The sequence below is a fragment of the Oryctolagus cuniculus genome, chromosome 3 (assembly GCF_051225735.1).
Source record: "Oryctolagus cuniculus isolate XC-2025 breed Fujian yellow rabbit chromosome 3, ASM5122573v1, whole genome shotgun sequence".
NCBI classification, from domain to species: Eukaryota; Metazoa; Chordata; class Mammalia; order Lagomorpha; family Leporidae; genus Oryctolagus; species Oryctolagus cuniculus.
This window is the reverse complement of record NC_142869.1, coordinates 176,752,795-176,780,364: the sequence shown is the minus strand read 5'-3', so window position 1 is coordinate 176,780,364 and position 27,570 is coordinate 176,752,795. Positions and strand designations below refer to the sequence as shown.

At 39.2% G+C, this 27,570-nt stretch overlaps 1 protein-coding gene across 1 annotated transcript in view; it reads left to right on the top strand.

Annotated features, from left to right (window-relative positions):
• CNTNAP2 (contactin associated protein 2) overlaps nt 1–27,570 on the top strand; it is a 2,149,916-nt gene that overhangs the window by 633,401 nt on the left and 1,488,945 nt on the right. Inside the window, exon 2 of the mRNA XM_089329590.1 lies at nt 16,951–17,061. Coding sequence (XP_089185716.1) covers nt 16,951–17,061 — 111 coding nt within the window. The remainder of the gene's footprint in view (nt 1–16,950; nt 17,062–27,570) is intronic.

Here is a 27,570-nt window from a genome sequence, read left to right as displayed (position 1 = left end):
TGGGAGTCAGGCATCCCAAGAGGTAGTTTAACCCACTGTACCACAAAGCCCACCCCTGTAGAATGTTTCTGAAAAATGTACTTAGAATTTAAAAGCTATCATAATATGTCAAAGCAATCAACTTTCTTTAAAATATGAAAGCATTTGATACGACATACTTTTCCTTTAGTTCTGCACAAGTTCCCAGTACACGCTTTCAGTGGTGAAGTGTACAACTCATTTCAAATGGCTCTGAGAGGAATGATCAGGGAAACATAAGAAGTTTTTCTTTATGAAATAAGGCGAATGCATGTGTGCTGAAAGACAGAGGTTTGAGGAAGTGGAATTCAAGAGGTTCTAAAGAAACGACGAGTCAAAACTTATCAGGAACGAATGCATGTTAGAGCAGAGCTACTTCCTTTTTCTAATTTCTCTCTCATGAAGAAGAGCTCCCAGTTAACAAAGCAGCAATTAGTGTAGCTGTACCTGCTGGAGGAAGCTTCAACAGCAAAATATCACAGCGAGAGAGGCGCGATGGAGCACTGTAATAAATAGATGCAAAATAAGTGCTGGATATATGTCTGAAGGAAGACCAGCGAGAATCTGAAAGGGCCCAGGGACATCTTACAGGTGCTGCAGCATTTGCTTTATATGTCTGGTAAGCAGACTTTATTATTTTACCAAATGATTTACAAAATCTGTGACTAGTCGTTTTAGTTAAGAACATCAGAGCAATCGAGTGTGAAGATGTGATCTTTGCATATGTTCTTAAATGAGTTAAGCATCCTCTTTTTGGTAAATGATTAAAGCAAATGAGTCCAATATCATCTTTTATAGTTATTGCTCAGTGAATGAGTTCATACTTGACTTGGTCACCCACATAACACGTCTCAGTAATTTCTGTCTCTCTTCTAAGTACTACCTTTCACACCCATATCCATTTGAAAACCAAGTTCAGTCATCTTCAAAAATTTCTATCGCATCTTTCTCTCTTAGAGCCCCATTGCTGCTGACTTGATTTAGCTCCATAGCATTTCTAATTTATACTGATTTATTATACTCTCTCCTTTCTAGACCATCCTTCTAAAAATGACCCTTCTACCTAGCTACCCAAGTTTGCTTTCTTCTTAAATAAAGATAAGGGAGCAAGAATTTAGCCATAGTCCCACCTTGGAGTGCCTAGGTTTTATCCCTGGGTCTGCTTCTGATTCAAGCTTTCTGCTGATGAAGACCCTGAGAGGTAGCCAGTGTGTCCCTGCCACCCACACAGGAAACCTGGATAGAGTGCCCACGTTCTAGCAAGGGCTCTCTCTCCCTGGTCATCATTTCTGGCACTTGGGAGTAAACCAGCAGACAGGAGGCCCCTCCCTCCCCTTTCCTCCCTGATTCTTTTTCCCTCCCTTCCTCTCGCCCCTCTCTCTTTTAAATGAGAATACGGAACATTTTAAATATAGGAAAAATCATATCCTATCAGTACACAAGAAAGAAACTATCCAGTGATTTCTCAAGGTTTATTGAATATAATCCCCATTTATAGCCTGGCCTTTACAGACCTGTGAAGAATTGGGTGAAAGATACCTAGCACCAAACATTGTAGGCATCTGATAAACTTTTGTTGAGAGAATCAACAAGAACATGAGCAGTAGGAGTGAATTAAGGTATTTATACAATTTAGTCTCAGCTTCCATTTTCAGGTCATTTCTTCTGTGAATTCTACCCTCTTTGCCATCCACAATTCATGCATTCAGTTCATTCATTCTGGGCACCAGGTACTGTCCCATCTGTTGAGTACCCAGAAGTAGAGCAAAAGAATCCTGATGTCTTTCCTCATGGGGTTAGCTCATGACAGAGGCAGACATTACACAAGAAAGTACACAGTCGAATACAACATTCCTGACTGTCATCCTTGCTACAAAACAAAGAGTGAGTCCTCTGAGAAGAGACAGGTGCAGACTAAAGTTGGTTTAAAGGAGGGTGTAGGCAGGGAAGCCCTCTCGTTGTGGTATTTAATTTCAGACATAATTAGTTTTGCAAAAGAAGGTTGGGAGAACACATTGGCAGTGAGAACAGTTTGTTTTGTTGTTGTTAGCAGTCTGTTTTCGCCTCATTCCTGTTGAAGACACCACATCTTCCTGTATTTATAACTTTGTGTGATATTTATTCTGTTGCCTTGAATGCTGTTTGCCATTTTCTATGGCGTGAAATTTTTCATATCCTCTTCTGTCTTTTAAAATATTAAATCTTCAAACTGTCATTATGCCTTCAGGTAGAGCTTGCTCTGCTTCCTGCATTCAGGCCCTTCGGAGAGAATTAGCCCACGGAACACCGTGAGCCGAGTACTCTATTTTCCTACTAGAAAAAAAGTCCTGATAGCAGCTGCAGCTTCTTTCCATTGTCCTCAGTTCTATGCTTTCCATGTCATTGAAGGCACATTTGAGAAATAATTAAATCAGAGTTTGATAGAGTTACATATTTCTCTTTGTCACTTAGAAAGTTAGTATGTGACTTAAAATTGTAATAGGTTCAATATAAGTATGGGTAAATGAAAGAATGCTAGATTAATTCAAGTTAAACTATTACTATTTTAAAATAAATCTTTAGATTTTTGAGGATGAACTTACATCTAGGGCACTATGGTGTCCCATTTAATTTCTCTTGCTTTGAATATTGAAGACAATAACTCGATTTAAATTAGTTAGAATAGTAATCCTCACTTATAGCCCTTATATAGAAATTTCAATACAGTGACTTTAGAGTGACTTTTAGACATAAATGTGGCACTGTTTACGTTAAACATTCACCTTCTTTATAACAAACAGTAAAATACCATATTTTCTCCTAGGAGTTTCCATTCTTTGAAATTACTGAGGTCAGTCTCTTTACAATTTCCTTCAAAGCCCTACAAAATGCCTCCTAACCAATTCATTCATCCTCTCTCTCTCTCTCTCTCTCTCTCTCTCTCTCTCTCTCTGTGTGTGTGTGTGTGTGTGTGACTCTCTTATCTCTTTGACCTGTTTCCTTGCTGTCTGGCCAGGGCTGCTTTCACTCGACTCACACAGGCACCATGAGACCCTTGAAGGCTTTCTTCCTGCTACAGGGCCGACTCATGTGGGTTTCTCATCCCAGAACTAACTTTCCACAGGTGCCGGATACCTCTATGGCTTGCACCTTCTTCTCCATGAAGTTCCTACTAAAATGCCACCTTAGGGTATCCTTTGGAATAGCAGTTAGAACCCTGGTTAAAACACCCACATCTCATTCAAAGTGCCTGAGTTTGATGTTTGTTTTTAACTTCTGACTCCAGCTTCCTGCTAATGCAAACACGGAGGGGCAGCAGTGATCCATCAAGTAGTTGGGCTCCTGCCATCCATGTGGGAAACTGTGGCCTGCTAAGGTTGTGGGCATTCAGAGGAGTGAACCACTGGATGGGAGCTCTACATCTCTGTCTCTCAAAATAATTAATTAACTAATGAAACCTTATCAATGAGGCCTCCTTGGACTTCAAAAAAAAAAAAAAAAAAAACCAACACTCATCCCAGGGTGAGTGTTTGGAGAGTGGTTAAGACACTGCTTGGGACACCCACATCCCATATTTCAGTACCTGCATTTGAGTCTGACTCCACTTCCAATTCCAGCTTCCTACTAATGTGCAACCTGGTCAAGTATTAGTGTTCATACAGTAGGTGATGACCCAAGTTCTTGGGTCCCTGCTACCCGTGTAGAAGAGATGCAGGTTAATTTGCTTAGTACTACGTATTGCTCAGGTCTTATAAAATCAATATATATTAAGATGATGCACATTGCAAAACTGTAGAAAACAGACTAGAAAATAAAGATCAACCAGGATCTACTAGACAATATAACATTTTGGTTTATATATTCTTTCAGTCATCTTTTAAATCTATAAATTTATATTAAATAAAATAGGAACCCTAAATGAAGTTCTTAAAGATTTATTTCCTTAAAAGGCAAAGACACACACACAAACACACACACACACAGGCAAACAGACATGAGATCTTACATCTGCTGGTTCACTCTCCAAATAGCTGCATTAATTGAGGCTGGGCCAGCTGAAGCCAGGAGCCAAAAACTCCATCCATATCTTGCAGGTGGGTGGCAGGGGCCCAGGGACTTGGGCCATATTCTGCTACTTTCCCAGGTACATTAGCAGGGAGCTGGTTTGGAAGGATAGCAGCCAGGACTTGAACAAGCACTCATATGGGATGCTACACTACAACCCCAGCTCCCATGGGTGATTTTTTTTAAAACATTCAATGTATTTGTCAATGAATTGAATATTCTTCTACAGCTTCACTCCTGTTGACTGTTTTGCAGTCACTTTGTGTTTCTTGAGAACATGATCTAATCTGAAGTTACATAAACCAGGAACACTTGAAGATGCTTATCTGTAGTCAATTATTTAAATCTAAGTGTAAGTTAACTAGGCTAGGAAGTAGACTTGGCTGTTCATAAGTGCTTCCTCTTATTCTGAGATACTCACTTTGAATTCACCAGTTAATGAAACTAGAGACCAAAAAATGTGACCAGTGAACTGACATCTTACAACAGGAAAGAAATCAATACTTAAAGAGATTGTTGATCAAAACTTCAAGAGTGCTCAAGTTCATTTAGCATATTGCAATTGACCTTGATAGTCTTCAAATTACTCAGTTTATTCAAAGTGCCAGGTAGCTCTGCTTCCTTGTAAGACTATGGAACTTGAACGTTTTTTGTTTGTTTTTTTCTACAGGCCACTCCCAACACTGCTTACAATGTTATACATCTGCCTGACTTGCCTGACTTGTGGATGTTAACTCTGATTTAAATTCAGTTTCCTTTTTTTATTCCTATTTTTTTTTTAATTTAACAGAGAGAGAGAGAGAGAGAGAGAGAAATCTCATCTGCTGATTTACTCCCCAAATGTCTACAAGGCTGGTCTGGGCTGAGGCCAAGTCCAGTGACTCAATCCAGGTCATCCACATGGGTGGCAAGGATCCAACTATTTGAGCCATACCCAGGGTCAGGATTGTCAGGGAGCTGGGATAAGGATAAGGAGCCGGAACTGGGTATTGAACTCAGACATTCCAATATGAGATGGAGATCTCTTAACCACGAGTTTATCTCTTACTCTATTTCCTTTTTAATGTAATGAAAATGAAAATTTAAAAAAAATTTCCAGATTATAACAGTGATAAAAATTGACTTATTATTTTGTGTTGTAGGATTTATTTCTGTTAAATTAGAAGATCAACCTAGAGGAGACAAAAACTCAACTTATTTTTTAAAACACCTCAAAAATCTATTCCTTTTCTGGTATATAACAGTTTAGGAGATAATTTGAAACTGATTCATCTGTTATACCATCTGTCAGAAATATGCTGCAGCTGTTAAATGTCCAGCGAAATCTGAACCACGTCTCAGAGTAATTCGCCCTTGGTACATGCAGACCAGACAATTTCCTATTTGATTTACAACCATGATTTTTGCAAACGTGACTGATTTTCTAGTTATACTACTTTTTTTCAGAACATAGCTGTTGGACAGCAAACAGGAAAGTGAAAGGAAGTTGGACCATTTTTTAGATGATAATATTGAATTTATTTCTTACCATGTTATATATTGACTGTGTCCAATATCTTTTTTCAAAATATATGAAGATTACTTATTTGCTCTGCAATACTGCATAATGGAAATATAAAGTTTTCTTCCTTCAAGAAGTCACCATAAAGCAAGGAGATTACTGTATAAGCTATTATTGATCATAATAGATTTTCAGTGATTCACAATGAAAATGCCATATTTCAGACACCAAAGTCTTACCTTTTGTTGAAATTAAGAATAATTATAAAGGAGCTGATTTAGAATAGTCATTAACTTCATTTTTAATAAAAGTGAATGGTTTAAACCAAAAATTTTAAAGTTTTAGAGGTACATGCAAATATTGATGATTTATACAAACCCTACAATTCTAGGTTTAAAATTATCAGTCATTTTAATTTGATAAAGGTCAGAAAGATGATCTTTATTATGTAGGATACAGTGAGAAAGGTCAAAACATAACATCATGAGATGAAGCCAAAACTCTTTTGCAATGTAGATTTTAAAAATGGAAAATACAAAATGTCTGTTGGAAGCTAATCCGATGAAATGACTCAATCTCAGTAGCCAAAATGAGGAACTATTTTGCCTTGCTCACTTTCTGTTGGATTTGTTGCTATTCATTGTTAGCATACATGGGTTCCATAACTGTATGCAATGTTCATACCGCATACCAGTTTGTTGGGATTCAGGAATACGGGATTCAGGAATACAGGGTCACCAAGTCAGATACATGCCCCACCTACTCTCCTGAGATTGACAGTTCAATTAATAAGAAATATGATAATTAAGTTTAAAATAAGATTAGTTTCAGGGTTGTGATTGCTAGTGTGAACACAATAAGAGGGTGTGACCAAATAGCAAGCAACGTCTTGAAGGTATGAAGGCAGAAGTGGAGTTAATTAATTTAGATGAAATGTCAAGGAAGGGGAGACGGAGTTTGAGTTGGGGGCAGAAAGAAGCCAGTGCTTTTAGATTTTATAATCAGAATTCTAGCTACTGAGAAGTATAAATTCCTTGGAGCAAAACTGCTTAGTGCGTCTAAAGAGAAACAGGAGAACGACCTTGTGATCCAGAGAAGGAGAGGATAAAATAGCATCAGAGACACACTCCAGGCCAGAACATCTTGCATTCTGGTGGAACTTGGATTGATATTAAATGGCAGGGTAGACGGGAAGGAACACTGGGAGTTTGGTAGGGTGTGGCATGATCTGATCACACTTATATTTTTGAAATTCTTGTTTATTTGAGAATCAGGTGCACACAAACATCCAGAGAGACAGAGACAGAGACGGGAAAGAAACACAGACGCAGAATTCCCATCTGCAGGTTCACTCCTCAAATGCCTGTAAACAGTCAGAACAGGGATTGGTTGAAGGTGGGAGTGAAGAACTTAATCTGGTCTCCCATGTGGGTGACAGGAACCTACTGCCTCCTAGGAAGTGCCTTAGCAGGTAGCTGGAACTGGGAAGTGGGAGCCAGACCTGAACACCAAACCCTGATACAGGATGTGGGACTCTAACTGATATGCCAAATATGTGCCTTGATCCCCATTTTAAAAAGATCTATCTTGGCAACTGTGAAGAAAACAGATCATAAGGAGAGAAAGATTGAAGCAGGAAAGAAGTGCTCAGTAAATATTAGTTGCATGAGTAAGTGGAATACAGATAATGTGCTTTGCTGTTCAAAATTGAATTGCTGATTATGTTAGAGTTTCCTTGGGAACACCTATTTAAAACTGTAGCAACCTCTTCCCATTAGTTGAATTGTGTGGGTCCAATATGACAAAGAAGATAACTGAAATTGCTACAACATTGTTACATAGGACATCACCTCCAGTAATATCTTGGATGGGATCAGAATGACAGGTGGTGAGAGCAATGTGGCAGCTTCAATATTATTAGGAGATTCGTCTGGCCTATAAGCCCAGTGAAACATATATTTATTTTTTTTTTCTCCTGGTCACTCTAGATATGGTGTGTCCTTGTAATATAGACCTCAAAAGCATAGGTCTTACAATCGCATACTACTTGATTTTTGCCTTGACTCCAATATCCATTAACCGCGTGTTCTTAGATTCTTCATCTATAAACAGTAATAATACCTATCTCAAAGGGTTATAATAATCAATGAGATAATCCTTTCATAATATATAATATATTGTACTCAGTGATTGCTGTTACTGCTCATTGATTTAATTATTCTAACTGAATAACCTCTACAATCTATGCCATTTGTAGTCATAATTTGCAAGGGTTGAAATGGAATTTGGGAAGTCTGCCTCATTCAGGCTTACAGGTACTCTAAGGCAAAATCCATTTTTGGATTTTCTCATTGAGTGGAAAATGAATAAAAATGTAAATAGATTCACCTCCTCTGGAAAGAAATAGGATGGAGTCAATGAAAAGAAAAAAGAGGAAGTTTTTTTTTTTTTTTTTTTTTTCCAGTTAAGGATTTTTCATTGCTGTAAGATAAGGATGTCTACTCAGTTGATTCGATTCTAGTTTCACTGTCTTTAGCTTTTCTTTAAGTCAGCATTTGATGACTAATGGTACTTGTCTTTGTGGTCACTGTCCTGGGTAAATCCTTTCTAGGGATAGGTAAACAAAGTCAAGTCCATTCTTGCATAGATTGTGTGGGGAAATAATTAATTCTCAGTACGTTTATATAATACTTTATCAAAGTTCTAATGTTTGCATTTTCTGTGTAAAGTATGTTAACTCTGTCATGAAGAACTTAATACAAATAATAAAATACATGAAAATGAGTACTATCTGTGTGAGAATTCACATGATAGATCATTTGGTATATAAAAACATTACAGACCAGACTGTACACGCTCTTGATTACAGACATACATTACATTAAATGTTGTGTGACTGTGTATATGTGTACCTGTGAAGACAAGTAATGGTGATTCCTTTTTTTGAGACAAGTTTCAGAGCACTGAACAGCTGAGTCCACTGCTCCTGCTGTAGGAGTCCCAGGGCTGGAAGGTCTACACTGCGTAGGGAGACTTGGGGAAGGTCTGGTGCTTCTGCCTACTTCTTCTGTCTTGCTCTCTCCTCAGGAAGTGCAATGGTTACTTCCACGGATTCTGAGGGTCTTAACGTTTCTCTGTATTGTATGACATTTCTAAGGATCAGTAAAAAATATGGATCTTATTTCCAATGACAAAGAGTAGTCCAGGGAAGCCAGAGCCAGAGTTTCACAAAAGCAATGTATGAGCCATAAAAATGGGAAGAAAAATACACTGTAAGAGAAGTTATAAAAAATAGGAGTTTGAGTAGGGGTCAGTAGGATTTTGACTCTTAGAAGGAGCAAATATTTGTCTCATATCCTCCTATAATGGTGATTTTTAGTTGTTAATTTCCTACTATGATTTAAAAATCACAGGGCAACTGATTCATAACTGGGAGAGGAGTTTTGAAATAAGAAAAAATTAAGGAGACTGGAGGTATGATAATTTCCCAAATTCCTATCACTAGGAGTAAAACCCAAGGACTATGAGCTCTTGTCCACACTATTAACCTCATGCTACATCTGAAAGTTGTAACTATCCCAAGACAATTTTATTAGTCAGTATTGAGTTTAAAATAATGGGCCTTAATTTTCAAAATTACCTCTGCAAGTAAAAGAATTATAAAAAAAAATTGAAGAAAATGTCATATTCTATTTCCTACTTTTCATATGTTATTGAAGAAGGCAATCCTTGAATGTCAGGTAATACAATTAAAATTTAATAAATTTGTCTTCCAGACATGATTATCCTTTTTCCACAAAAAGAAATGATAGGGATATGAAAGTTTCGGATAACATTTGGAATGATCTAAATTTGTTTTTGTATTTTAATAGAATGCAAAGTTAGCAAAATTCTGAGGTGACAATGTGTACTTCCAATTGAAGGAACATGTGTGGACAAAAGGAGATGAGTCTCCAGCCCTCTGAATGCATCACAACACATTACTTCTGCAACCACCTGGCTATAGTTGTGCAAATATAAACTGTGAACATACCACAGAAATAGAGTATGATACCTGTCTGCGTGCCTGTTTCTCTTACTTTCTTCATTCTCTCTTCTCTTCTCTCCCTTCCCCCTCCCTTCTCTTCCCTTCTACCTTTCCCCTCCTCCCTCCCTTCCCCTCCCTTCTCTTCCCTTCCACCTTTCCTCCCCTCCCTCCCCTCCCTCCCCTCCCCTCCCCTCCCCTCCCTCCCCTCCCCTCCCCTCCCTTCCCCCCTCCCTTCTCTTCCCTTCCACCTTTCCTCTCCTCCCTCCCCTCCCCTCCCCTCCCCTTCCCTTCCCTCCCCTCCCCTCCCCTCCCCTCCCCTCCCCTTCCCTTCCCTTCCTTCTTTCATTCCAAAGAAGTGAGAAAGTTAAGGAATCATTGACTTTGGGAATCAGGTTCCTGAAGTATAGATGTGCCAGATTCCATACATGTATTTTCTTCATCAGTATGGCCCTAGTCATAATTTATAAAGTCCTTGAAGGAGTCAGCATTAATCTCAGTGATTATTCAGGAAGCACCAGGGTCATTGTTTCAGGAGCCTTTTCATTCAAATCCTGAGACTGTTAGGCAAATCGAGAAGTAACACTTTATTCCTGGTATTCGCCCACTGTCTCTGAAGCCATGCAACCATAAGCAAAGCAGACAACTGGTGTATGGGGCAACATAGCAAGCAATAGGCTGGACGTGGTAAACAATAGGGGATGTACACGTGGCTGCATATTCAGGTTGGTGAGTACAGTGATTGGCAGGAGTGGGGCGTGGGGTGAGCAGACAGCATAGGGAACTTCTCAAGTAGAAGGCAAGGCGTCATCCTGAGTCATTGAGACCAGACTCCAGGCCCTGACAGGAGCCCAGTGGAAGACTGAAAATCTCTCAAAAGAACTTCCAACCTGCTCAGGGAGCCAGAAAAGGGAATTAGCACCACTTTTCTGTTGATAACATGGTTTTGGTTTTAAGGAGCACAGCAAGTGTCTGTTCAATGGAAGCAGAAAATAAGTTTACCAAGTCTGTTAAATTTCTCCTGATGATAGGGAAGAAAAGTCACAGAATCTGAGGCTGCATAACCACGCACGTAGTGGTAAAGCGGCTCTGTCTTGAGAAGTTAGCATCAGGGTACATCCGTAGGACATGTGCTGATGACTGAGTGGTGCACTCCAAGGAGACTCTGCCTTTCCAAGGACTTTCTTGTGTATGCAAATGAGGTATTGCTGCTAATATTTCTATCCAGAAAGCACCATTTGGTGCTGGAACCCTCTGTTGTTCTTAATGGCTTTCCCGTAGTAGGCTTATGTTAACAAATGCTTATTATAAAACATATTTGTAAGTTCCATCGCTTGAAAAGATACTGTTTTCTGAAAAGTTTCCAACACTATTTTTAATGAAATATATTTGAGTGCCATACTGTGCTGGCAGTTCCACATGTTCTGTAGTCCTGTGACCTTGCAAACGCCTGCTCAAGTCCCTTGCCAGTAGCTAGCCTTAGCCTCTCAACCACGCTCTTCCAGGTAAGGGACGAAAGTCACTTCATCTCTGTCAGTTCTTCCTCTGTTCCAGCCTGAGTTAGTACAGAATGCTTTTAGCTAGTCAGCCTTTCTGACGGACTGAAACCCAATGAAAATAAAACTCAAGGCCCATCTGCTCTTCTAATTTTCATCCAAGATTTCCTAGAAGGGGAGTGCATTGGAGATCAAATATTTGCCATAGATATGTGTGATTATAGTTTTGGAAGACGCCCCAGTATTGGAAAATACAATACTAAATTATTTCAATTGTTAAAGCATATTCTTTTCTCTCTCCTTCTTTTCCCATATATAAATTTTCTATTAATATTTATTTAAATTTAATATTTAAAATTTATTTAAATTAGTATATAAAAATTCTAAATTTCCCCAGAAATTTATCTAATTTCCTAGTATTTAGTATCGACAGAATATTGAAACACATGTTCTAGCACAAGTGAGCAAATGCTTTAGGATGCAGAATGTGTAGTGACCGTTATTGCAGTTGGAAATAAGAATGGCCAGTTCATCACAGTAGTCAGCATGGCAACAGGTACGCGCATGGTGTTCTCCTGTGACTTTCTCTGGAAATTTTCATACCTGTGTGACCTCTATTACATTGTTTAAGCTGTTGCCTCTTTCTAGAATGTTCTCAACCCTCTTTTTTTACCATCAGTTCCCCTGGTCCTATTTGTCACTAATATGTTACCTGACACCATCAGTAATCTTCAACCATTTTCATTCCTGAACCTGTAATACTTGTCCAACTAGGCTGGAGGCTGGAAGACTTTGTAGGAGGTCAGATAGTAAATAGTTGAGCTTTGTGGGCCCTGTGGTCTCTGTTGTACCATTCTGCTACTGTGTGAAAGCAGTCATAGATGAATGAGTGCAGCTGTGCTCCAGTAAAACTCTACTCATGAAAACAAGCCTGCATTTGGCCTGCAGGCGAGGGTTCGCTCCCTCCTGTATTTCATGTTTCTTGAAGTTTTCAGAGCTTAAGGAAAACTGAGGTCAATTTTGTCACTGCTATGTGTGAGTCAATTGACTCATAAAAAGGAAAGTGACCCGTTCAAGGTCATACCTTATGATGGAGCCAGATGGGCAAGCAACTGATTGGAGCGAAAGCCCTGTGTTTGCTATTTGTTACTTTCAGTCTGCGATGACATACTGTCTGGAATTGAATTATAAACTCTTTGGTACTCTCTGCTTTTTTCATGTTCAGTTACTTTATGTGAGTTCAACTACTGCTGCTACACATGGAGAGATGGCCCACGCTGTTTTCATTTTTTTAAGTTCAACCCAAAATAGAACAGTCCAATGCATGGAGGAAGAGCTCAATAAATATTTATGATTAATGTTTCCATGGAGAAAATATAGTAAATGTAGCATTTTTCTTAATTACATGGTTATAGATTATGTGTCAGTTTAGAAAAATGTCAGATTTTATAATCTATGACAAAAATAATTTTGTATATGTTTTATTTTACTTTATCTCAATATTTATTTTTCTGTATTATTTTTAAAATTACAGATTTTAATTGATTTGTAAAGTTAATGAGCAATTTAAATTTGGCATTAAGATGTTCAATTGTTACAGGAGTCGAACTTTTTAAAATATAATAAGGATAAATTATCCTCAGGTTTTATTCTACTCTAAATTTAAATAGCTAATGGATCATTTAATCAATCTTCATTTTAATTGCTTTCAGTACTACAACATATATGCAATGAATGCTTACTCTTCTTTTTTTTTTTTTTGGACAGGCAGAGTGGACAGTGAGAGAGAGAGAGACAGAGAGAAAGGTCTTCCTTTGCCGTTGGCTCACCCCCCAGTGGCCACCGCGGCCAGCGCACCGTGCTGATCTGATGGCAGGAGCCAGGTGCTTCTCCTGGTCTCCCATGGGGTGCAGGGCCCAAGCACTTGGGCCATGCTCCACTGCACTCCCGGGCCACAGCAGAGAGCTGGCCTGGAAGAGGGGCAACCGGGACAGAATCTGGTGCCCCGACAGGGACTAGAACCCAGTGTGCCAGCACCGCAAGGCGGAGGATTAGCCTAGTGAGCTGCGGCGCCGGCGAATGCTTACTCTTACAATACATGTTATTCATTATTATTTGGTACTAGCAAGTGATATTAAACAGCCATAGACAGGAAAATTTCTCCCAGTGTGATGCTTTAATTCTAACATGGTTCATCTCATTTCCTCCCGATCCGTACTCCGATGTCTCCTGACAAAGGCGCCTATTTCTGACCACGCAGCATAAAACAGCAAATCCCTCCAGCCATTCCACCACCGACCCCTGCTCCCATTTTATATTTGATGTTCTTCAGTGGTATTCATAAACACCTCATACTATAAGTTGACATTTTGCTTATTATTCTATTTCTTCCCAATAAATCATAAGCTCTGCAAGGGTGGGCGATGTCAGTTTTGTCTTCTGCTGTGCCTCTCGTGTTTGGCACCATGTGGATGCCTGATACATATTTCAGTGGGCGAAAATGAGTGAACACAGTAGACTTTTAAGACAACAGGAGCACTAGAAGCAGCATTCCAGTTAAAACACAGATTATGCCACAATTGTAAAACATATCTTTTTAAGAATCAGAAAATAGGAGAATCAAATATATTTTAATTGTTTACCTGCATGAAACTGAGGAGTAAATTTTAACAGTTAATGTGGAATCTTTCAATTTATATTACAACTTTTTGAACTGATACTTTTTTTCTTTAACAATTTTAATTATAAAAGTCTTTCATGTTCTCAAAAAATGGAAAACCAGAAGGCAACAGTCTGTCAGTACAAAAATATACAACTGGAAGAGATTACCACCAACCAGATCTGACAACTAAATCCCAGTCCACATCCCGAAAATAAAAGCACATTTAGATAGAGGACCCAGCCAGTGGGTCTTATATGTCTGAGTGTCATCACCTAGAACTCTTCCCGTATCACAGAGCTGGGCCATCCTGGAAAGCTAACCTAATGATCCTGGAACCCGGCTGTGTGTGGGCAGGAGGGAGGTAGAGTAGGAAGAATCGCTGTTTTCCTAAATTTGTATATATGGAATGCATGAAATTTGTATTCCTTAATAAAATTTAAAAATAAAAAATTTCATATCTCTATGATCAATGTCATAAGTGATTAAGCAGTACTGTACTCAGATGAACCAGAGCTCCTCAATAGAAGCTATTTGTCAATAGATTATGCACTGAATGTGAGCCACAATTGATTGCCATCTAACAGGTGGCGATGCCACCTAGAGATCCCATATCTCTTTAACACGACCTGTATGATGTTCGCGTGGGGCTGGTGCCGTGGCTCACTTGGTTAATCCTCTGCCTGCAGTGCCAGCATACCATATGGGCACTGGGTTCTAGTCCCAGTTGCCCCTCTTCCAGTCCAGCTCTCTGCTGTGGCCCACGAGGGCAGTGGAGGATGACCCAGGTGCTTGGGCCCCTGCACCTGCATGGGAGACCAGGAGGAAGCACCTGGCTCCTGGCTTCAGATCGGCGCAGCACCGGCCATAGCGCCGGCCATTTGGGGAGTGAAACAACGGAAGGAAGACCTTTATACTCTGTCTCTCTCTCACACTGTCTAACTCTGTCAAAAAAAAAAAAAAAAAAAAAAGATGTTCACATATATAGGTGGTAGATTAAGGCTATGAACAGCTAATAAAAACTTTCGCTAATTTTGTTTTCAACTTTTTGCTTCAGCTGTAGATCGCAGAAGCAACCACAATGGGATTATGAACCATAGAGCAAATACTCTCAAAATATGAAAACTCCATGGATACCTACTTAAATTATCAGCAAGCAATAGTGACCTTCAATGAATACTGTAATCATTATACACTATAAGGCAAATGATTCTTTTAAAACAAATTTTATGTCCATATTTTCATTCCTCTGTGTTTAATTTTCTGGGGAATAGAGTCATAGAGGCATGGCATATTTCTCAGAGGCATTTACAGCTAAAAAATAAGAAATCTATTCTGAGATAATGGATTTGTTCATTTTAACTTCAGATTTGTACACACTTGAGTGGTGAGATAATGATAATTCATTTCTTTGGTGTCATTAGGGACATAACTTCATTTAAGTGAATTTTCAAGAAAACTATTTCTTCTATTAATTTTTTTCTGTGTAAATATATGAGGTAGATACCATTCTAGAATATTTAGTAATTCAATCCCCTGCCCTTTTTTATTTTTTGACAGGCAGAGTGGGCAGTGAGAGAGAGAGACAGAGAGAAAGGTCTTTCTTTTACCGTTGGTTCACCCTCCAATGGCCGCCGCGGCCGGTGCGCTGTGGCCGGCGCACCGCGCTGATCCGATGGCAGGAGCCAGGTACTTCTCCTGGTCTCCCATGGGGTGCAGGGCCCAAGCACTTGGGCCATCCTCCACTGCACTCCCGGGCCACAGCAGAGAGCTGGCCTGGAAGAGGGCAACCGGGACAGAATCCTGCACCCCTACCAGTACTAGAACCCGGTGTGCCGGCACCACAAGGCGGAGGATTAGCCTAGTGAGCCGCGGAGCCAGAAATACCCTGCCTTTTTAAGTAGAGTTCTGAACATGTGCAAACATTTACTGGGAATTCAAGACCACTTGTCTAAGAATTAAGTGTGGCCATGTTGTAAGTTGGCATTGTGCTTCTCTGCTCCTCCTGCCCTCTGGTCAGTTGGTTCTTTATTCCTTCATTCAATGGACCATTTTATATCCTGTGCCGACTGAGGGAGAGGTGAGCGTGGTAGCAGGTGGACAGGGACTGTGGAAGGTCAGCAGCAGCAGCAGGTTCTGTTGCAGGGGCTGCAAAGACCATGGTGAGGGAACAGTGATGGAGGAGGCTGTGAGGGCCACTGTGGGCCATTCCAAACAATTGTGAGTGGGAGCCAGTTTCTCTCTCACTTTCATGGGTATCTCTTCAGGGGCCAATGGAGGAACGAGGAAAGCTAGTCTATGCCAATAACAGAGACTTCTGAAGGCTCCACGAGTCAGGTCTGCAGCTGTGATGTGAGGTGACGAGCCAGGATGGTGTGCTACTCCAGAAGATACAGTCCTTAACGCAATGTGCCAGAGAGGAAGATAAACTGAGACGTGATGGCAGAGTTGAGTCCTGGACACTTTACTATTAGGGACATGTAGACTTTGGGAAAAGGAGAAGACTTTAGCAGACGAATTAGGGAACAAGCAGCTAGTGAGGAATGAAGGAAACAATATTAATGGTGCACAACATGTTAGAAATAGAATTGCTGTATTGCCTGGTTGCAATATTGGTTCAAAAGGGTGGGAAATGATTAATTTTTCTGGCAGTAATACTTTCTAAGCCAGTGATTATTCTGAGTTCTCTCTTACAAAACCTGATTATTTCTTTCTGTCTTTCCTGCTTTTTAATTGTGGTAAGAACAGTTAGCACGAGATAGAACCTCTTGAATTTAAGTATACAATAGAGTGTTACTCTATAGGCATGGTGTGGTAGACCAGATCTCTAGAACTTATTCCACTTTTATGACTGCAGTACTACACAGGTCAAATACTTCAGAGAGTTTTCAGGAGATGCCAAATAATAAAACTTGTTCGGTAAACAACCTCAGTTCTACTCGGGATTCTTAGAAAGACAGTCTGAGTTGAAGTTCTTCTGAATAGTATTTTGTTGCAGATACATTAAGAAACTCAAGGCAGTGTTTAAATTGCTCTTCTGATTTGTTATAATTATCGTAACTGCTTTACCTAAATTCTGATCAGTTGACAATGTTGTTTCATAGGCTTGAAAATTTGTACTACATTAACTATTTCAATGATCTCATATCAATAATTATTTAAAGATCTTTACTGAATCCCTCTGTCTCCTTTTTTTTTTTTTTTTCAGAAAAATGTGATGAGCCCCTCGTCTCTGGACTCCCCCACGCAGTTTTCAGCAGCTCTTCATCTATGTCTGGTAGCTACTCTCCCGGCTATGCCAAGACGAACAAGCGAGGGGGTAAGAGAAATGTTGATTCCTTTGTCAATCATTGTGGTTGGAAAGAGCCCTATTTTACTTGTGACTCCATTTTAAATATATTAATGTCACATAACGGACATTAGCAGGTACCTAAAATTATTGCTGCCACTTCTTCCAGAAGATCCACAGATAGTGTGACTCTCTCATGTAACCCCTATCAGGAATAACAGAAAACATATAGGCTGGAAATGAGGCATTGCAAGTCAAAGGAGAAGAAATTCTGGAGTTGCCTGTGGGAACAAATTCAAAATGACATAGACATTCTGAGTTAAGGAATTTCTTGTCAATCTGAAAATCATTTAGAAAAAAGTTACAAAGACTCTCTTCCTAATGTGCTTACACAATATGAAAAAATTCTGCTTCATATCCACTGATTTTTCCCTCTTCTTATTAATGTATAAAGTTTGTTTAGAAAATGCAGAATAATAATGTGTATGGCCCATTTGCTTTTTTTCTTCCAGAGCCCAAAATTTAGCTTTGTTACTAAAACTCAGTAATAAATAGCTGCATGTCTGTGGCTACCACTTAAATTTTGGACTTCAATGTCATGGTATTCATTAGGGAATGGTAATTTCAAACTTGACAGCATTTCACAGAGAGTAAGCAAACATGATTAGAGGCAGAAACATAAAACTCCTAACCATCAAAGGGAGGCTGATACAAATATCTATGAAAGACAACTTGAAAAGGAAAGAAACAATATTTTATTGGGAAAACATAAATCCACCAGCAAGGACCATAATTCTGTATTCAGTAAAAATAGGAATGGTTGTTGCCAGGGGCTGAAGTGAGGAGAGGGAAGAAATGGAAAGACGTTGGGCAATCAGTACGAAGTTTTGGTAGCCAAGAAATCTGCTCTACAGACCTTTGGTTCATAGTAATGTATTGTATGCTTGAAAATAGCTAACAGATCTCCAGTATTCTCAGCATGAAAGCAGGATAACTGTGTGAGGTGATGGCTGTATTGATTAGCTTGCGTTAATCATCTCATAACGTATGCACACATCTAACATTCATGTTGTATGCCATACAGACAGAGCATTTTGTCAGTCATACCTTCATAAAGCTGGGGAAAATTAGAAAGTACTAAATCATAAAACAATCTCAAACCACAGCCAGCTCAAGAAATAAAAGGAGTAAATATGGAAGGTAGGAAAGAGCAGAAGGGAGGGAGGGAGGGAGAGAAGAGGAGGAAGAATAATAAACAGAGGTAGAACAATAAAACAAGAGAGGGGCCTGCATGTGGTGTAGTGTGCTAAACCACTTCTTTGGTTGCCAGCATCCCTTATGGGCTCTAGTTCAAGTCCTAGCCACTCCCACTTCTTTTTTTTTTTAAGATTTATTTATTTATTGGAAAGAGTTACAGAGAGGCAGAGGCAGAGAGAGAGAGAGAGAGAGAGAGAGAGAGAGAGAGAGATTTCATCTGCTGGTTCACTCCCCAGATAACTGCAACAGCTAGAGCTGTGGCCATCTGAACCAGGAGCTAGGAGCTTCTTCCAGATCTCCCACACGGTCCAGGGGCCCAAGGAACTGGGCCACCATCCACTGCTTTCCCAGGCCATAGCAGAGAGCTGGATTGGAAGGAAGTGGAGCAGCGGGGACTTGAACCGTGACGATGGAATGTGGGCACTGCAGGTGGCCACTTTTCCCTCTGCTGCACCACAGTGCCAGCCCCATGCTCCCACTTCTCATCTAGTTCCCTGCTAATGGCCTGAGAAAAGCAGCAAAATATGCTTTTCTGGGGCCCCTGCACCCATGTGGGAGATCAGGATGAAGCTCCTGGCTTCAGCCTGGCTCAGCCCTGGCTATTGTGGCCATCCCTGGAGTGAACCAGTAGATGCGAGTTCTTTCTCTCTTTCTTCCTTCTACCCTCCCTTCCTCCCTGTCTCTCCCTCTCTGTCTCTGTAGCTCTTTCAAACTAGTACCGCAGAGAGAGAGGGAGAAGAAGAAAAAAATCCAATAGGAAAAAAAATAGGGAAGAGGGCAAAAATAAAAATGGCAGTAGAAGATGAGAAATAGCTATCAGAGAATAATAAAAAACAAACTGAGAAGAATAAAATAGATAAGAAAAAGATGGAATGAGATGTACACATGATATACTTACAGAAGAGTGAAGAGGTCTTAATTAGTGAAAATAGTTGGTGAAATGGAGATGCAGAGCCCAAAGTAGAAGGACATAAATAAGAAAACACAGTTGTAATTGAATAGTCGTATTATTAATCCATCTTTTTTATAACATATTCATTCAACTGTAGGCCTGAAAGAGTTGGTGAGTTGCTATAAATTATCAAAACTTCTTAAAGATGTCAAAGTAATGGAAATTCTAATGTATTCCTCTCGCATAAAAGTTACTGGAAACAACCGCAAAAATAATATAGATAGAAAAAAATGAAACAAAGCCCTGGCCATATTTTAAACATAATTATGATACAGTTCTGAAATCTGGAGCAATTTATCAAAGGAAAAAGATATGACACATTGTGCATGCAAAGAGGCTATCATATCCCCTAGATATGCTGTGACACTGCGAGACCTACGGCAACTCTGCTGATGGGAAATTTTGGAGGAAAATATGAATGGAGACTATGACTTGCCTGGTGAATTTGGGCATGTCAGGTTATTTCAAGCATCCAGGATTTCAGGAGCATAATTGATACCGTCTAGGCAACAAGGAGTCCAGTGAAAATAAACATTGAAGAAAGCATAGTCGATGACTAATGTTCAGCAATGAATCCATTTCAGTGTAAGGGCAGGACCAAACAACTTAGATTAAATGTGGAGGACAGAATACAAATGTTATATTTGTAAGAAAGAAAAAGTACCAAATATGGGGATTACTTGGATATATGCTTCTGTCCCCAGCCTTTCAGAACAGGAATCAACAAGTGCTACCACTTTAGGTGCAAATGGATTTTTTCTCTAATATCTTTAGGCATATTTCTTGGGAAGAAACAATATGTTTTTTGTTCTCATTCAGTTGTAGTAATGTCATAATAACCATTTTCTTGTTTTAAAATACAAGGTGACACTTTATTTAGAAATACTCATCTATCGACTTACATGTGTAGAGTGAGATACCTGAATTAAACTTACAAAATGTTTATTTTTTAATCTAGATGGTGGAATTTGAGGAATTTCTTTACTTTATAGCAGTCTTCTCTGTGGTTAATAATCAACATATGAAAAGTAGGAAGACCACAGCTGCACAGGAGTATAAACAAGGGCTAAAAATGACAGTCATATCACAAGATATACCATTCCTATACTGTATTTGTATTCTACATTAACTGCCACATATCAGAGAAAACATTTGATATTTGCTTTTTGAGACTGTGCCAAAATTCCGACCTTGTTCTTCCTGTACCTCTTGCAGTAAGCACCCTCTGCTCACAAGGTAGCCACAGATGATTAGTGGGAATGCCTGATCTCAATAGATGTCCTCAGTCTCTCCCTGTTGTATTTGTTACGTGATGCAGATTTGGTCATTGGGAGACCTGGGAGGGGCCACCAGGATGGGCCTTGTAGAACAAGACAAAGTTCCTTACCCTTGATTTGCTTCAGCAGGAAAGATAGATAGCATTTGTAAGCCACATAATCACTGATCACTTCTGGGAAGAATACACACATAACTGACATCTGGAAGGACTGAGAATAAACCTCTTTATGTAGATACCGTACTCCTTAGAGTCTCTAGTCTTTACCTGTCCTTGAAAGCCACTACTGAACTTGATTGTTTCCACACATGCTTGTTCAAGATCATTGCTCTAGCCAGCATCGTTTTCTGCTTCCTGCAGGCCAAGAGAGAGCTTTGGTAAATAGTGGGACACCAACCTCTTTTCAGGTTCACAATTCCAATTTTTTTTTGTACACGTGTGTATATGTGGACTGCCTCTCGCAGACCGCACATGGCCACCAGAGAATCACACCTTCCTCTGCTCTCAAGACTTGTGTTCCTGCTATGCCTGCAAAGCATTCTTTTTCCTTTTATCCCATCCTCCATTCTTTTGTGCTTAAATTTATAAAACACCTACTTTTCTTTCGCTTTCTACTTTTCCCTCCTTTTCAGGGTTAGGTATTAAAAGTGTCCATCACCATTGATTGAGCCCAAACCTGTTCTGATGTGCCGCAAACTGGGAAAGCAGCCACACTCCCTACACGACTCTTGTCCCTGCCTGTACCAGTGTTGCCTCCTGCCGACCCTCTTCTGCTGGCTGTAGTTCCTCGTGTAGCCTCCTGCTCCACGTGGCCCACTCATGGCAGCCAGAATCTGCCGGATTAGGCAGTACTCTTAACCTCTATTAGGAAGCTCTTCCCTTAGGATATAATAACATCAAGTCTCAATATGAAATAAATCCAAGTTCTCAGCGGTGAGCTCCTAATGCAAGTTCTCAAGTGGTAGCGCCTATCCTGTTCTTGTACTTTGCACTATTTTCCCCTTTCTGTTCCTCAGTATCTATCAGCCTGGCATTTTTCTCCATCTGCTACTTTTCCTTTCATTTTTGGAGTGTTGCCTCTCCAAGGAGCACTTACCTCTTAAAGCAGATTCTTGGTAGCAGAAAGACCCAAATGATTGGTTTTCTCATGTAGCATGTTGAGATATCGGGCATCCCATGCTTCTGGAACTTAAATTCCTCTCCTAAAAACACCTGCTCATTTTGCCTGTTCTGAATGTGGGAAGAGAATGAGTTGTATCCATGCTTAACTTGGTTTCCCAACTGAACTGATCATAGAAGAATATGGCATTAAACAGTTGTTTAAACTTCCTGTATCGTATTTCTTATCTCCATGGTAACTATGTAATCTATCAACCAAACGAGGAAGACAGAAAAAGAAGGGCAATTAAAGATTGCATCATCAGACAATCCTCAAGTTATGGTTCCCTTATATTTATAAATAGAATCAATCGTAAAGTTAAGTAGAGAGCTATCTATACAACTGTATTGCATTTGAATGCTAGTCTCTTTCCCATCAATTATTCCAGTGCTGAAAACACTTCAGATATCAACACTGCTTTCAATATTAAGGAATGAATGATAAATACAAATACTCTTGTTATTACAAAAGCAATGTCTCCCTAAAAAGTTATTCCAAGAGTTTGTGTTCCATTGTCGTTGTGTGTCTATTTCCCCCATGATTATGTAAGATAAAAAATTATAATAACTTAAATGTTAACAACATAATAGTTTAAATAATTTTAATGAATTTTGAATGATTGGAATATTACTCATATTAACGTAAATATTCCCCATCAACCTCCTTTCAATGCAAAGTAAAGAGATTCTGTCCATGGTTCTTAAGTGTTATTATTTTCTTACCATCCTATGTCATTTGAATTAAGATCTTTCAGAATGCATCAGTCTTATAGGATCTAACGTTTACTTATTAGTTTATGAACATTAGGGGAAAAACTGTTCTGGGCATTAGAAAGAATAAAGTGCATCCACTGTTTCATTCTCAGCCATAAAAATTCTGAATATATATATACAAAACCCACTCTGAATGATTTCTTCTAAAGGCCTCATATCTTTGTATTCACCTTTCAAAATGAATGAGAGTTGCCATCTAAATGCTATTATAAACTTGAGTTATTCTTTTTGTTTAATTTTCAAATATAAATCAAACTTTTGCTTCTCTTAGAGCCTTATAAAATTAGGCATGCAGTACATGAAATATTTCATAAACTCTTGTTAAAAATAATAGGATGTTGGAAGCACATTTACCAGGCAATGGCTCATCTATTTTGTTTGAACATCCTTTATAATTTACAAATAATATTGCAATTTCTATCATAACATCAAATTTTATAATGCTGGAATTTCAACACATGTCTTTGTTTTCTCCATGGAAATCGGGTCTGGGTTTTTTGGTACCATTTTCTATAGAGTACTGTTTCCCATATGCTCACACATGTACAGGTTTGCACAATCAAGTCAACCTGGACAAATATTGTGTCTGTGTTTCTTTGGAAAACCCTTTACCCTTGATTGTGGAACACTGTAAAGTAAGAAGTACACACTTTGAGTTTGGAGATGCTTTCATTAAATTCGGCTAAACACTGTTCACATCAACAGTTTTAAATGCAGTTTGTTTCATATTCTTAGAAAAACACTTGTGAACTGATACAGCCACTGTGGAAGACAGTATGGAGATACCTCAGAACTTTGAATATAGACCTACCACATGACCCAGGCACCCCACTCCTGGGAATCTACCCAAATGAAATAAAATTAGCATATGAAAGAGTACCTCCACGTTTATTGTGGCTTGATTCACAATAGCTAAGACATGGAATCATCCCCAATGTCTGTCAACTGAAGATTGGATAAAGAAATTATAGGATATGTACACCATGGAATACTACACAGTGGTAAAAAAAAAATGAAATCCTGTCATTTGCAAGAACATGGACACAATTGGAAAGCATCAAACTTAGTGAAATAAACCAGTCCCAAGAAGACAAATACCATATGTTCTCCCTGATCTGTGGTAACTAATAGAGCACCTACAAGGTCATCTATGGAAGTGAATGTGACGCTTTGATACATGATGACTTTGGAAAGCCCTTGTCCTGACTGTTGAGAAACAGTTTTTTTTTTTTTTTAAATACTATTTGCTGAACTCTTTACTTAGTATAGGGTTAATCGTATGTGTATAAAGTTAATTGAAAATAAATCTTGGAGGGGCCAGCACCATGGCTCACTTGGATAATCCTCCACCTGTGGCGCCTGCATCCCATATGGGTGCTGGGTTCTAGTCCCTGTTGCTCCTCTTCCAGTCCAGCTCTCTGCTGTGGCCCCGGGAGTACAGTGGAGGATGGTCCAAGTCCTTGGGCCCTGCACCTGCATGGGAGACCAGGAGGAAGCACCTGGCTCCTGGCTTCAGATTGGCGTAGTTCCGACAGTGGCAGCCATTTGGGGGATGAACCAACAGAAGGAAGACTTTTCTCTCTGTCTCTCTCCCTCACTGTCTAACTCTATCTGTCAAATAAAAAAAAAGTTTAAAAAAAGGTAAAAAAAAAAAGAAAAAAATAAATCTTGGTAAAAAATAAAAATGGGGATAGGAGAAAGAGAGGGAAGAGGGGTGGGATTACAGGTGGTAGGGAGGGTGGGGTGGGGTGAGAAGAAGCACCATGTTCCTTAAGTTGTGTTTATGAAATGCATTAAGTTCGTATACCTTAAATAAAAACAAATCACTTTCAAAAAAAAAAGAAAAAAATACAATTGTGTCCCTTGAGATTACCGTGTTTATAAACATACTGTCAAGCCTTTTTAGCAAATATGATTTTTGGTTTAGCACAGGAAACTCGACTTAACTAGGAACAGGGAGTTTTTATATTTTAAACATTTGATATGAAAACCTTTTAGTTAATTATTTTTAGGAAATTACTATTTTCCTACTTCTATAGAAAACTTTAAATATTTTAATATTTGACACACTGCCTTTTAGAACACACAGGGTAGGATAACTGTATGTGTGAACTAGAAAGGAAATATTTCCAAATAAATACTTACTTTGTGAATATGTACAGAATAAATATCTTTGTAGATTCAGTAATGTGGATCTATAGTTTCTCGTGGCCAAAAGGACTTCTCCAGCTACTTCCTACCTTTGTTCTGTTGCTGAATTATCTCACCTCTGTAATGTGAAACTTTGACTAGATGATTTTTTTAGGAGCCCTTAATCTCTGAAAACTCATCCTATGTAATCAAAATTGCTCAAAATCCCTGGTCTTGATCTTAATTCTCTGGGGCACATGTCCTTCTCAACATAAAGATCCTTTCTTGTAAGTAACTTGGAAAATATGGGGGATATTTGGGGGAAATCGTTAATAAATGAAGTTTTCACAATTTGGAATTTTTCTTTAAAAACTTTCCAAAATATGTGTCAATATTGCATCTTTCTGAAGAGATAGTTAAGTGTTTTATCTCCTTTTACTAATTTGCCTAAAAGCTAGCAAAGGGGGTAGACATTTATCGCCGTGGTGAAGTTACTGCTTGGCATATCTGTATCCCAGCTCAGAGCACTTGGGTTTAAGTCCCAACTCTGCTCCTGATTCCAGCTTCCTGTTACAATCACCAGGGAGGCAGCAGGTCATCTCTCAAGTAGGTGGGTCCCTGCCACTCATATTGAGTTACTAGCTCAGAGCATTTGGGGGGTCAACAGCAAGATAGGGGCTCTCTCTCTCTTGCTTTTGGCACCTCCTCATTCCTTCTCAAATAAAATAATAAAAAAAACTTTCAGTAAATAAATAAAAAATTAGCAAAAAGGAAAGATTTAGTATTTAGGCCAAGAAGGTGGAAAATTTATATAAACAATTTGTACCATTTAGTAATATTCACATTAAAGTCTGCCTTTGTGGCATGAGTTAAGCCAACGCCTATGACACCAGCATCCCAACTGCTCCACTTCCAATCTAGCTCCCTGCTAAAGCACCTGGGAAGGCAGCAGAAGGTGGTCCAAGTACCTGGGCCCCTGCCACCATGTGGGAGAAGCTCCTGGTTCCCAGCTTCTGCCTGGCCCAGCCTTGATCGTTGCATCCATTTGGAAATGAACCAGCAGATGGAAGATGTCTCTCTCTTTCTCTCTCTCTCTGTAATTCTGCCTTTCAAGTAAATAAATCTTTTAAAAAAAAATTTTTTTTTTCTGTGTGGGAGCAAACTGTTGAAATCTTTACTTAATGTATGCTAAACTGATCTTCTATATATAAAGAGAATCGAAAATGAATCATGATGTGAATGGAAGGGGAGAGGGAGTGGGAAAGGGGAGGGTTGCAGGTGGGAGGGACGTTATAGGGGGGAAGCCATTGTAATCCATAAGCTGTACTTTGGAAATTTATATTCATTAAATAAAAGTTAAAAAAATAAATAAAAATTGAGAAACACTCATTTTAAAATAGTTTTTAAAATTTTATTTGAGTTATAAACTTTGTGCATTTCATATATACCGATTTAGTAACATGCTTAGCGATACTTTCCACCCTACTCTCCCTCCTGCCCACACTTCAACCTTTATTCCTCTTCCGTTCCCACTATTTATTTTTACAAAGATCTTCTTTCAGTTTACTTAATGATTGTAAAGTTAACCCTACACTAAATAAAAGAGTTCAACAAATAATATGAAAAAATAAATAAATAAAAACACTGTTCCTCAACAGAAGAGACAAGGGCTATAAACAATCATCAAATCTCAAAATGTCCATTTTACTCCAATACACTACATTTTTTTTTTATTTTTTTGAAAGGCAGAGTGGACAGTGAGAGAGACAGAGAGAAAGGTCTTCCTTTGCCCTTGGTTCACCCTCCAATGGCCGCTGCGGCTGGTGCCCTGTGGCCGGCACACCACGCTGATTCGATGGCAGGAGCCAGGTACTTCTCTTGGTCTCCCATGGGGTGCAGGGCCCAAGCACTTGGGCCATCCTCCACTGCACTCCCTGGCCACAGCAGAGAGCTGGCCTGGAAGAGCGGCAACCGGGACAGAATCCGGCGCCCTGACTGGGACTAGAACCTGGTGTGCCGGCGCTGCAAGGTGGAGGATTAGCCTATTGAGCCGCGGCGCCGGCCCCAATACACTACATTTTAGGTACTCTGTTAGTTAAATCAGGGAAAACATATGGTACCTGTATTTTGGGGACTGGTTTATTTCACTAAGTATAATTCTTTCCAGTTGTGTCCATTTTGTTGCAAAAGAGAGGATTTCATTTTTTTTATAGCCGAGTAGTACTCCATAGTGTGTGTGTGTGTGTGTGTGTGTGTGTATATATATATATATAATAATTTCTTTATCCAGTCGACAGTTGATGGACATTTGGGTTGATTTTACTTTTAGCTATTGTGAACTGTGCTGTAATGAACATGGGGGCACAGATTACTCTTTCAGATACTGATTTCTTTTGGTTTGGGTAAATTCCCAGTAGTGGAATGGTTGGATCATATGGTAGTCTATATTCAAGTTTCTGAGGCATCCCCATACTATCTTCCACAGTGTCTGGACCAGTTTACATTTCCACCAGTGGTGGATTAGGGTAGCTTTTTCCCAACATCCTTGCCAGCATTTGTTATTTGATGATTTTTTATGAGAGCCATTCTAACTGCAGAGAGGTAAAACCTCACTGCAATTTTGATTTGATTTTTCTTGATGGATAGTGATCCGGAGCACTTTTTCAAGTGTCTATTGGCCATTTGAATTTAGTATTTTTTTTAAAACCTTTATTTAATGAATATAAATTTCCAAAGTACAGCTTATGAATTACAATGGATTCCCCCCCATAACGTCCCTCCCACCCGCAACCCTCTCCTTTCCCACTCCCTCTCCCCTTCCATTCACATCAAGATTCATTTTTGATTCTCTTTATATACAGAAGATCAGTTTAGCATACATTAAGTAAAGAATTCAACAGTTTGCTCCCACACAGAAACATAAAGTGAAAAATACTGTTTGAGTACTAGTTATAGCATTAAATCTCAATGTACAGCACACTAAGAACAGAAA